Here is a 12,844-nt window from a genome sequence, read left to right on the forward strand (position 1 = left end):
GCAGCAGAAGCCATCTTAATTTGCGGTCATCACTGAAAGACATTTCCAGGCTGGGAAGAATTTTTTTCAAGGTATTTAAAAACCATCTACCCTAACAAAAGAAAAATGTGGTTTTTTCAGGTCACTTCACCATACCTGATGATGAATATGTTTTTAATTAAAGCCTGGACACAAAACTAGCTTACTGAAAATCATTGTGATGCCTGATCACTTTCCCGAGACACCTACCATCATTGGTACTGATGGCTAACTCTTGACACCCCTGAGGCCACTTTACGTGTTCAGCAGTTAGAAAGGTGATTTCTGAGGCCTGGCAGCTGTTGGTGTTAAAGCTATTGTGTGGGAAACAAAAACCATTCTGTTCTGTTCCCCAGCCGCCTTTGTATCATTGATACAGGAGCTATTTCATAAATGGGTTATAATTCTTTACCAGGGAATTTCATTACTGCCTATGCTTCAGTGTTAATGTGCACTTCCAGATAGCAGAGGGGAATGTCTGAACATACCCCTGTGGAAGGAATCTTGGAGTTCTGACCTCTGTCAAGATGCTGGCATTTTAAGTCTGTTAATTGGACCTGTGATTAAATGCCATCATACTGAGGGGGTTTTGGGGTGATAGTGGACTTTGGAGCTGACAGCCAAGAAAGAATTCTTGAAGACATCTTTGGTGCAAAAAGATGATTTTATTAAAGCACAGGGACAGGACCCGTGGGCAGAAAGAGCTGAACTGGGGTTGTGAAGACTGACTGATTATATACCTTCAGGTTGGGAGGGGTTAGGGACAGTGTAAGTCTCTAAGGAATTTTGGAAGCAAGGTTTCCAGGACCTTGAGGGGCTAGCTGTTGTTAGGAAAACATCTTTTATTACTGTCTAGTAAAACCTCAGTCATGAGACCCTTCAGATGTACGTCAGGTGCCATATGCTTGGAGTTAGAACTGCCAACATATACTTGGAGGTTAAAGATAAATGAGGCTTGCAAAGTAATTTTTATGTGTTTAAGGAGACACAGGATCCTGGGGGGTCAGGCATAATGTTCAGCTCTTTTGCCCCTAGCAAAGTATCATCATCGAGGCAGCTGAGCTCCTACAGGGAGGTCACTCTGCCTGTTTCAAGGACTTGTCAAGGGGCTGTTGGCAGTAAGGAAATTTAATTTTTCATTTGCCTTTGTTTCCCACAACTCCATGGCAAGCACTTAAACCCCCTTACGTCTTGATGAAGGTGATATTAGGAAACAGAGTCTATAGGTTGGTTTCTGGAGATTAGGCTATGGATAAGATTGCCTTTTTCTTCCATTTTACTAAGTTATCTATAAACTGAAGGAGATTCCTGTCCTGCATGACTGTGATCTCTATCAGTCAGCCACTTGCTTTCTTTCCTTCCCCCCTGTTCTTGGGCAGCCAGGAGTGTCCAAGGAATAGCGTACATATCCCCCCTGGGGGAGGGGTTGCTGTTAGTCTGTACTTTGCCCTCAGCTTGCCCCACACTCTCTCATCAATACCAACTTCTATGCTCCCAGTCTCCCTTGTGGTAAACCACCAGACCCAAGGCTGGCTGGAGTGTGAATCAGCTGCCACCCTACCTGTCTTGGAAATAAATCAATCAAAACACAGTTCATGGTGGCACCCACATATACTGGAATTAACTGCTTTTCTCAAAAAATTCCTCATCGACCCCTCTTGGGAAATTCTACTAGGCCAGATTAGCGTGACATTTATTTGGAGGACAGACATTTTTTCACCCTAACGATACATTCATTATTGTCATTTGGAAAATGTGTCAGGTTAGGGAACTTTCAGTTGCATATCCAAGAAACAAGCTGTCCGAAACAACTGAGGAAACGTGGTAGACTGCATCCTTCTCCCCAGCTATTCCTCTCTCCCTGAGCTCTGCCCTTTGAGGTTCCTCCCACTACAGGTGAATCTCCTTCCCCATCTCATGGGTAGTGGGCTCAGCCCCATAACTTGCTTTGGCCAGGCTGAAGAGGTATTGCTTAGTCTTACTTTATGCACTTCTACCATTGCCAGAAGAACATTCGCCAGCTATCTCTCATCAAAATAAAGACAGGGAGATGTGAGGCCAATCTGGAATCTGCAAGTTGGAGCCAAACCCAGCTGAATCCAGCCTTCAGATGTACTGTAACCCAGAGATGCATGAGTGAGGAAAAACAACAGCTGTTTTAAGCCAATGCCTTTTGTGGTAGTTTGTTATGTAGCACTACTGTGGTAATAGCTGACTGATATTTATTGCTCATATAATTGAAGACTCCAAAGGCAGTGTGGGTTTCAGACAGAGTGTGAAAGGAGTTTCTTTTTTTTTTTAATTTTTAATGTTTATTTATTTTGAGAGAGAGAGAGAGAGAGAGAGTGAGCATGAATGGGGGAGGGGCAGAGAGAAAGGGACACACAGAATCTGAAGCAGGCTCCAGGCTCTGAGCTATCAGCACAGAGCCGGATGCAGGGCTTGAACCCACGGACCATGAGATCATGACCTGAGCCAAAGTTGGTCACTCAACCGAGCCACCCCGGTGCCCCTCTTTTTTTTTTTTTTTTTTAATGTTTATTTATTTTTGAGAGAGAGAGAGAGAGAGAGAGAACAAGTGGGGGAGGGGCAGAGAGACAGGGAGACACAGAATCCAAAGCAAGCCCCACAGAACCCAATGTGAGGCTCAAACTCACAAGCTGTGAGATCATGACCTAAGCCAAAGTCGGAGGCTCAACTGGCTGAGCCACCCAAGAACCCTGAAAGGAATTTCTGTTCCATGTCTTTGTGATTCTGTTGGAGCTTCAACCAGAATTGTTTCCTGCTTGGTGTCATGATGACTATACCATTTCAGGCTTCACATCTATACCCCAATACTATCTAGAAGGCAAGAGGTTTCTCTTTTTCAACCACCATATAAAAGTCCTGGGATTCAGTCTGATTAGGCCAACATAGGTCATGTGTCTATCCTGGGCCAATTATTGAGCAAGGAGGGTATGGTTATGTGACTTGGTTTATGTCAATTGGAGTCCCCTCTTAAAGATGGGAGCAAGCTCAATCTCTTCCAGAATTCATGGTGTGCCTCATTAAAGGTGGGAGCATGCTGAAAGGCACCAGCAGCATTAATTATGGAGAGTCTAAAATATCCAAACATTACATTATATTACATTATTTGGGTCAAGACCTATTCTACCTCCATATTGCTAGGCTAGCTAGAGCTAGAGATAAGGGTTCTATCCTCTAAATTTCACATGTTCCTTGGTGGATGGCAAAGCATGTCGCCACATCCAAGCTACCTCAGGCACTGGAAGGTCAGTGGGAGCCAAGCTTTACATAGGACTTTACCATTAGCCTACTGGATTTCCAAACTCTTAGTAACTCACGATTTTAAGAAAATTCAAAATAGATTTGGTCTATTGGAATTTGAATATCTCTGAGCTGTAGGATGAGTTAATGCTGATGTGATGAGAATTTAACTGAGTGGAGTGCATTGGTGTGGCTGTCATTCCACTGCCTTATGGACTCCATTGTAACTGATGAGAAGTCAGTTGTAATTCTTCCAGACATCAAATAAAAATGTATGTTGAGGGGCGCCTGGGTGGCGCAGTCGGTTAAGCGTCCGACTTCAGCCAGGTCACGATCTCGCGGCCCGTGAGTTCGAGCCCCGCGTCAGGCTCTGGGCTGATGGCTCGGAGCCTGGAGCCTGTTTCCGATTCTGTGTCTCCCTCTCTCTCTGCCCCTCCCCCGTTCATGCTCTGTCTCTCTCTGTCCCAAAAATAAATAAAAAACGTTGAAAAAAAAAAAATTTAAAAAATGTATGTTGAATTAATGAATTAGAAATAGAACTAAGGTCAAACTGAAAAAAGGTGGGGGTAGGGAGCACTCCTAGGTAGCTCAGTTTGTTAAGCATCCAACTCTTGGTTTTGGCTCAGGTCATGATTTCATGGTTCATGGGTTCACTGACAATGCAAAGCCTGCTCAGGTTTCTCTCTCTCTCTCTCTCGCTCTCTCTCTCCCTCTCTGTGCCCCTCCCCCACATGCTCTTTCTCTCCCTTTCTCTCAAAATAAACAAATAAACTTAAAAAAAAAATAGAACTAAGGACTATCGACACAATAGAACATCCTTTCAAGAATACCCTACTCTTTTTATCTTTGTAAATCTTTCCTTCATACATTTACTGCTTCCACTGAAGCCTTTGCAGGAAAGTGAATCAAATAAATCAACTCAAGAAAGTTTTCCAAACATGGGCATTAAAATGATCACCAGTAGGGGCGCCTGGGTGGCTCAGTCGGTTAAGCGTCCGACTTCAGCTCAGGTCACGATCTCGAGGTCCGTGAGTTCGAGCCCCACATCAGGCTCTGGGCTGATGGCTCAGAGCCTGGAGCCTGCTTCCGATTCTGTGTCTCACTCTCTCTGCCCCTCCCCCATTCATGTTCTGACTCTCTCTGTTTCAAAAATAAATAAACATTAAAAAAAAATTAAAAAAATAAAATAAAATGATCGCCAGTTACCTTCTCTTCTTCTAAGAGTTCTCCTTGACCTCAGAGCATCTGAAAGTTTGAATAACTCTTAATCATCCAACATGTTTTTGTCATTCAACTAAGGTTTGTCATTCTACAAATTACTGAACACATGTGTGCAAGGCACTGTGCTAAGTGGTGTGAGGGACGCAGAATGGAAAGAATTAATATTTGCCTTAAATTATCCAACAATTGTAATCTCATTGTTGTTCAAGTTTTCAGGGTGATCTTGGACAGAAGGAAAGGTTGAGACCTTTCATAAAACTATGGATTCTTAAGGAGCAACTTGTCTATCTTCTTGTGGGATTATTTACCTCATTGTTTCTAATCATAAAGGGCCTCAGTTTTGTAAGAAACATCCATCAGCAATAAGAAAAAAATTATGTAAACCAAGCATTTTTATGTGAGCCAGACTAGGTATTAGGTATTTTCCCAAACTCATGTTAATATCTTAAAAATTATTTTCCATAAATTTCACCATGGCTGTGCATGGGCATTTAGTCTGATTTGCCAGTAGTGTCCTGGTTAAATAACTCTTCTACGTAATTGCCAATCTGGAAGCACAGACTCAGCTACATCTTCTTTAAGTCTCTCTTTTTCTTTGTATCTTTTATTCCAGTTGGGTTACGCCTTGAACCATACAAATAGAAAACTAACATTGGAACCGAAAATAACTGTCAATGCCAAGATTGTTGTGGTTGGTGCATCCAGTGTTGGAATTTCCTTCCTAGAGACGCTGGTATTTTGGTGAGTTGTTTTACTTTATTTGTTTGTTTTTAAAGAGGATCTTCTCTTCTATACCTGAAAGGTTGTTTTGAAAGAAAAGACCTGAAGTTTTTTTGCCACCCCATATACCTTGCCTAGGTGGATTGATGAAGCAGTGAAATATTCTAGACTGAGGGTTGGCAAACTATTGCTCCTGGGTCAAATGTGGCTTTCTACCTGCTTTTGTAAATAAAACTTTATTGGAACACAGTCACATTTATTTATATGTTGTCTCTGTTTTCTTGATACAGTGGCAGATTTGAGAGACCGTGACAGGGACTGTTTAGCCTGCAATGCTCAAAATACGTACACTCTGACCCTTTCTAGAATTTTGCCAACCTTAGTCTATACTAGTGTTTCCCTCATTTGTTGAATCATAAGAATCACCTAGAGCATTTGTTAGACTCCCAGACTCAGCACCAGACAGGAACACAGAACACAGAATCAGGAACTCCCAGGGAGGGCTCTGGGGATCTACATTTTAGCAAGTGCTCCATATGATCAGGCAGATTTGGGAACCGGTTTTGACACTGCACATCACAAATAGGCTTTCTGAAATGGCAGACAAACCAGGACCTTTCTTCCATACCCTGCATTTTAGGTGCCAGGGAACAGAGTAAAACCCCCCAGGGAAGACTGAGGCCTTCGCATCCCTTCAGTGCTGTTTTTTTTTTTTTAATCCTCACAGCACTAAATGGGTTTCCTTTCAGAGCACATTTTACTGATAGGTGATTCCCGAGAATTCTCAGCTTCCCCTGACTAGCTCTCCATCTGCTCAATGAATTTCAGCCCCTCATTGACAGGAAGAGCCCTGGGTTATTGTCCAAGAACTTGGGTTCATGGCCTGGCATCACCAGCACATGATGCAGAACCCTAGATGTGTTACCTCATTTTCTCTCAGACTTGGTTTCCTCATTTATTTTTTTTTATTTTTTTAAAGTTTATTTATTTATTTTTTGAGAGAGAGAGAGAGAGAGAGAGCAAGGGAGAGGCAGAAAGAGGGAGAGACAGAATCCCAGGCTCCAAGCTGTGAGGAGCCCGACGCAGAGCTCGAACTCAAACTGTGAGATCATGACCTGAGCTGAAATCAAGAGTTGGATGCTTAAGTGACTGAGCCACCCAGGCATCCCTGCTCATTTATTTTTTTTAAAAAACTCTCATAGATGTCTTTTTAAAAAAATTTAATGTTTATTTATTTTTGAGAGAGAGGGAGACAGAGTACAAGTGGGGGAGGGGCAGAGAGAGAAGGAGACACAGAATCTGAAGCAGACTCCAGACTCCGAGCACAGAGACTGATGCAGGGTTCGAACTCACAAATGGTGAGATCATGACCTAAGCCAAAGTCTGATGCTTAACCGACTGAGCCACCCAGGTGCCCCAATAAAGTCTCATAGTCTCATAGATGTCTTAAAAGAGCTTGGCTTTGGAGAACCACAGACTCCTGAATCAAGAGTCCAGTTTTTTCTAAATCTCTTGCTCAGGATCACATGAGAAATTTTAGCTCCTATTCAAAACTGTAGGTGCTAAAAGATAAGCAGAAGATGGGAAAAAGCTCCCCACTAGCACTCCTCCAGAAGCCAGCAAAAGTACTGGTCCAAAGAAGATGGGTGAGGGTTAAGGGTTAGACAAGGAAAGGGGTGGAGAAAATGACCCCTCCCAGGTGTTTGCACTTAGTTGATAAGGAGACAAGCTAATCCCGAATGGTTACTTTGCTCATTTGACATCACATTAACCAGATAAAGATTTTTTTCACTTTCCAGCCAATTTGTTCAGTTATCTGGATCATACCCCTAGTTAATCAGAAATAAGTCACATGTCATTATTGAAATTAGCAACAGAGCTCACATGCTTTAAATATTGTGGTCAGTCTATAGCAATCTTTCATTGCAAGAAAGAAATAATGAGAAGCACCCAGGAACATCCATTTTCCCATGTGTGCCACACTACAGTTTTAGGGCTCTCCTCATTCTGAGGGGTCTCTTCATCTAAGACTCTGAGCAGCAAGTCATATGTGACCATTTCTGAGTGATTTATCAGTGTGGACTTGTGAAATAGTAGTCAAGAAGTTACCAGAAACAGGTCTGAAATCTTCATTCAGCTACATACTTAGTCATGGTCTTATTTTAAATGATTACATTAAGATATATACATATCATTTTCTTTTTGTGGAATCAACTTAGATTTAATAAAGACAAGAATAAATTTGGATATAAGTACTTGGTTGATTAAATTCCTCAATCAGACAGACCTTTTTAAAGCATTTTAAAGTACTCACAGTTCTCTGTCATCGTTACAGATTACGTATACTAAAAATAGACTGGTATCAGTTTACGGATCTTGAATCCTTCACAGAGGAAATAGTTTTCTCATTATTTTCCCTAATTATTTTAAATTAGCAATCACCATAGTAACCTACTGCATATTTTACTTACCAGCTTAACTGCATTTGAACTAGATGTTATAAATGATTTGACCCGAAATGAAATGGAAGTGATCACCAGACACTGACCCCCAATGAGGATTGAATCCAGATTTTAGAGGCAAGATTTAGAAAAATTGCCCTCCTGAGTTCCTGCACCACACTATCAGACTCAGCTGAGGCACTTCAGTTCCTGCAAAACCCATCTGAGGCCCAGTACAGCAACCTCTTTTTCCAGAAAGCCTGATAATCCTGTCATCTGGAATCTAAACAGACAACCCTTTGTCCTCGTGTTGTGTGCATGCAAAAAAATTAGAAAGCATTTGTCCTCTTCAAAGGACACCAAAGGCAATCCTTGTACAAATTCTTACCCCTTGTTACATCCTTCTTTCCTCAAGTGCTAAGGTGCTACTGGGGGAGCCGAAGGGATTTGCCCTTAGTCATCAACTAATATAGTAGGACAAGGCTCTATGCAAGGGGGGAATAGTGAACATGATGTTTCAATTTTTTTTTTTTTTTTTTGGTAAAGCATTCTATCTGGTCCTTTGCTGTTACCCATCCAGTTACATCTGCACAGACACACCTTATCTCTGGTTGTCAGGCCTGTGGGTCCCCCTGCATCTTCATGTCCTTACCCGGTCAAGGTCTCCTGGGCCCCTGGTTCCCAGTGACATGTATGACAAGTGTTTTCTTAGGGACACATACCAGTATCCCTTGGGGTGCTCCCACCCTTCCACCCCTATTCAGTCTAACAGGGCTGAGCTAAAGAGCGGTAGCCCTGCTCTCACAGCTTCCTGCAAACTCTGTCAGGCTTCCTGAGGCTCCTGACTGGCTGACGGAGAAGGGTGGGGGTGTAGGGTAACTCAGGGTCAGGGTGAGCCTCAGCTCATTTGTTCCCCGTGCCCCAGGGCATATGCATTTATCTTCTCAGGATACTGTGTCCAAGAAACTCCAAGAGGAGCCCAGGAGGGAATGTGTTTGGGCCCCAACACCCCACCCTATGGCTCACCCTATGTGAGCTCAAGCCACATGCATATCCTGGCCTTTCCTGATAACCTTCCCTGCCAGGGCATGGATTTCCATGGTGATCACCAGGAGCTGAGTAGGAGACCAACAGCTGGCATCGAGTCAGGACCAGGGGAACTTACTTGGTGTAGGGCATGAAGAGGAGGAAACCCCCACTTATCCTATGGTGTAGAGGGCAGTGAATTGGAAGGGAAAGGCAGTTCTTAAGACATTTTATTGTGAATTATTTAGGTTCTTCAGCATCCCAAGACATTCACATGATGGACCTGAACTATTTTTAAATTATGGTTCTCATGATTGATAGGTCATGTTCACTTGGCTGCCCCACTTCTTTGGGAATGAATGTTCTTGGCTTGGACAGTATAAGTATTTCATATATGAAATACTTATACCCAATCATGGGGAAAAGCAGAAAGAACCTGGCCTCAGCTGTCAGCCCCCTTCTGCTGCCAATCAGTGCTATGGCCTGTCTTCCTCACTGTGCTGAGGTCATGGCAGGGACTCCCATGGTCCTGCCAGCCCAAAGATCTGTCACCCAAGGAACACCAATCTTATCTGAGGCCTAAAAGGAACTTCATCTTCTTGGTTCACAGCCAGGCCTGGAGGTGAGCATCTATCACCTGTCAGGGAAACACTATTTCCTGGAGGAGAGCTTTGCAACGAAGTCTGAAAGCTCTTTTCAGAGAGCAGGAGGCTCTTTCCCGCAAAATGTTAAGAGGTTATATTTTCACCAGCCACCTCATGCATGAAGTCCCTCTCTGCCGAACCCCCAAAATGTCATGCTTTGAATACTTCAAGCTTTCCGCTGAAGTACTCCAAAATCATTTTTTAAAGAGAAAAGGAGAAATGCCATACCCCAAAAAGGGTGGGTGGGAACCAGGTCTGTGAACTCGTCTTACGTTTCACGTCCTTCTTATAGTGTGGCCGGTGGAACAGCAGCGTCACCATCACCTGGGAGCTCGCTAGCAATGCAGAGCCCCAGGCCCTGTCCCAGACAGTGTCCCAAGTAGATAGCACCCCCCCCCCAAACAAATTACACAGAACGGTTTCTTCGCTATCTCTAGGGCACGAACTCACTGAGCTGAAGCAGTTACTGGTTTATTCTGTTTCAGCTCTTGTGTCTCCCTGCTTCAGTGTGTTACATTATTTACTCCTAATTATGGAGCAGCTCCTTTTAATCCATTGTTTTAAAATCCTTCCTAATTAAATTCTGAGGTAAAGAATCTCTTGAGGAGCCTGCAGTGGCATCCTGGGATGACAGTGACTGAAAGCAGCCCCGGGTGGTATCCCAACAACCCTTTGTGCGCCTAGAGAAACACACACTTGGATTCACAGAAAGCGCTGGTGGGCGGGAGGGCCCAGGCCCACCTCTTCCACTTCTACCACCACAAAGAGTTTTCTCAACAAACACAAAACAAACAAACAAACAAACAAAGACAAACCCAAAGAATCTCATCAAGGGGTAAAATCTCTGATTTTCTACCTAAACATGGATCCCTCATCAGGTTGGGTGCGTGGGGGCCACTAAGAATAGCTTGAACTGAGGAGGTCACGTTTGCAGAGCCGCAGTTGTGCCCGGATGACCAGGTCTCCTGTTATGGGGCTGCATATCCGGCACAGCTGTGGGATCTGGCAGCAGCCAGCCCAGCGCTTGCAGCTTAATTAGACTTTTTTATCTTTACGTTTGTCTGAGGACATCTGAAACCTTCAGTGTGGCCTGTCACTAATTAGGTGACTAATTAAATAGTGCTTACTTGCTGAGCTCAGAGCTAAACCCCAGTGAACAGGTTGGTGACTGCCATTGTTCTCTACTGTTGGTCTCGGCCCCATGAACGGATGGACATGTGCTCTCCCTGATTGTCCTTTTGAGACGAGGGCAAATGCAGCATGGCGGCCAGGCCCGTGGCACGTGCAGCGCTGCCCTCCGAGGTGCCTGGGGAGGAGGCAGACTGGGCAGGCCGCGTCTTGCCGTATTGTTGTGTTGGCATCACAATGGGACCTGTCAGGAGCCCATACGGAGGCCCGTCTTGTGGCTGGAGTGGGGTGGGGAGGGTAGGGACAGCTACGTGTCAAGCTCAGAGGGTCTGGCCTTCCCAGGCAGAAAGACCTGACATTCTGCCACTGGAAAATAATGACCAGACTCCCTGGTGTTGTGAATCACAATCGAGTTTCCTAACTGAATCCAGTATTTAAATGTAATTAATTATAAATGAAAAAAATCTTCATTTATTGAAATTATCCACTCCTGTTCATTTCAGGATAACTCTTCTTATCTCCTACCTTCACCACTTTAGAGACTCAGAACAAAAGAAAAGCAAGACTCTTTGAGCAATATTAGGCCGTTTTTGGGATCAGCTCATTGTCATTTTTTGTGGGTTTTTTTCATGATTCTTTGAGGCTAAGGATGTTAATTAGGGAATGTATTCTTCATGATCACAAAAACATAACCACAGGTGTCAACTGAGTAATAAACTCACGCACTCTGTCTCCACCCTCTACTATTGTTTCATTTTCAAATGATGATGTCGGCACCTGCCTTCGGTTAAATTCCTTCAAAAGCTGAAAACAAAGAATGTGGATGCAAGCAGTTTATTTGGGGGCCATCCCAGGAAATCACCTGAGAGAGCAGGGTGGTGAGGTGGGAAAGGGAGGGAAGTCAGCAACACCCCCAAAAAGCATTTGTCAGCAGGTTGCTGTGGGCAACTGAGACTCAATCCTATACTGGGACCCTTCAAAGGACACAATGGAGATTGGCCCCTCTTTGTGTGAGGAAGCTGCGGTATTTACCCACCAGTTCCTGTCCTTCTGGTCACATGGTCACCCTGAACTGTTCTTCCAGCCTGTCCCTCCAGCTCCCATGGTCAAAAGATGTCCCCAGGCAGACAGGAACAGGAAAGCAGTGGGGTGGGAGAACCTTTTGCAGTTGATATAGGTAGGCTCCCTACCATCCCAATTTCTTTAGTCAGTTCTTTCTTTCTTTTTTTTTTTTTTTTTTTTTTGTAAATGTTTATTTATTTTGGAGACAGAGAAAGAGACAGAGTGTGAGCAGAGAGGGGCAGACAGAGAGGGAGACACAGAATCCAAAGCAGGCTCCAGGCTCTGAGCTGTCAGCACAGAGCTTGACGCCCACGAACTGTGAGATCATGACCTGAGCCTAACCAACTGAGCCACCCAGGTGCCCCTAGTCTTGTTCTTAATTAATATTCAGTTGTCCTTTGGTGAAATACAGGGGCAGAGATGAAGGCAGAGAAAAAGCAAGGCTAGATAAGAAGACTGTGTCAAGAGGTTTTCAAGGCCACCTCTCTTCCCAGGCATTTTTGTAGCTCTAAAGAGGATCCAGTGTACTCCACCAGAAACCTTGGCTGGAAGAAAAGGTGGCCTTAAAAGCATGTGTTGGCAAATACTTTATTTCTAATTTGGGACAGAGATAAGGTTAGATCAGTAGTTTTCAAACTGTGGTCTGTGGACCAGCACTTCTGCATTGCTTAGGGATCTGTTGGAGATGCAGATACCCAGATGCCACCCTATAAGGATTGAATCAGAAATGCAGGGGGAGGTGTGGGAATCTGTGTTTTCACACCCCTGGGGGTCAGGATCCAGGAACCACTGAGTTAGAGAGCTCTCCCATGACTGATGGGGCCCAGGAAAATCATCCAAAGTCTGTGAACCTGTTTCTTCACCTGTACAATGGGGAGAGAACCCAGAATCTCTCCTCCTACACTGGCACGAGGGTTAAATCAGGTGATAACACACAAAGCATCTGGTAAAGCCTATCACTCCAAGCTTATTAGACTGGCACCTCCCCACTAATTAAATTTACATATCTAGTTTCCTTGTGGGAGCCTCACATTGTCTCTAATAGGAGGGAAGAGCCTGGGGAGGTAGGGTCTTCATATGGAAGATACTCTCTCCCCTGAGGATTAAGGATGAATCAGAGGTGTTTCTTGCCAGTATATGTGTTTGCTCCCTGCTAGAGGTCCTGGTCTGGCAAAGATGCTCTCTTGAAATTCAGTTAGGGGCGCCTGGGTGGCTCAGTCGGTTAAGCGTCCGACTTTGGCTCAGGTCATGATCTGGTGGTCCGTGAGTTCGAGCCCCGCGTCGGGCTCTGTGCTGACAGCTCGGAGCCTGGAGCCT

The 12,844-nt window shown here is 44.3% G+C and overlaps 1 protein-coding gene across 3 annotated transcripts in view; it reads left to right on the top strand.

Annotated features, from left to right (window-relative positions):
• The window catches only part of CFAP61 (cilia and flagella associated protein 61), a 279,904-nt gene that overhangs the window by 159,776 nt on the left and 107,284 nt on the right, over positions 1 to 12,844 (top strand). For all 3 annotated transcript variants that reach the window (XM_019462387.2, XM_019462391.2, XM_053890470.1), the window contains one exon: positions 5,120 to 5,247. In XM_019462387.2, the coding sequence (XP_019317932.2) occupies positions 5,120 to 5,247 (128 nt within the window). The remainder of the gene's footprint in view (positions 1 to 5,119; positions 5,248 to 12,844) is intronic.

Source organism: Panthera pardus, unplaced genomic scaffold (genome assembly GCF_024362965.1).
Source record: "Panthera pardus isolate Hobbes unplaced genomic scaffold, ASM2436296v1 HiC_scaffold_25, whole genome shotgun sequence".
Classification (NCBI taxonomy): domain Eukaryota; kingdom Metazoa; phylum Chordata; class Mammalia; order Carnivora; family Felidae; genus Panthera; species Panthera pardus.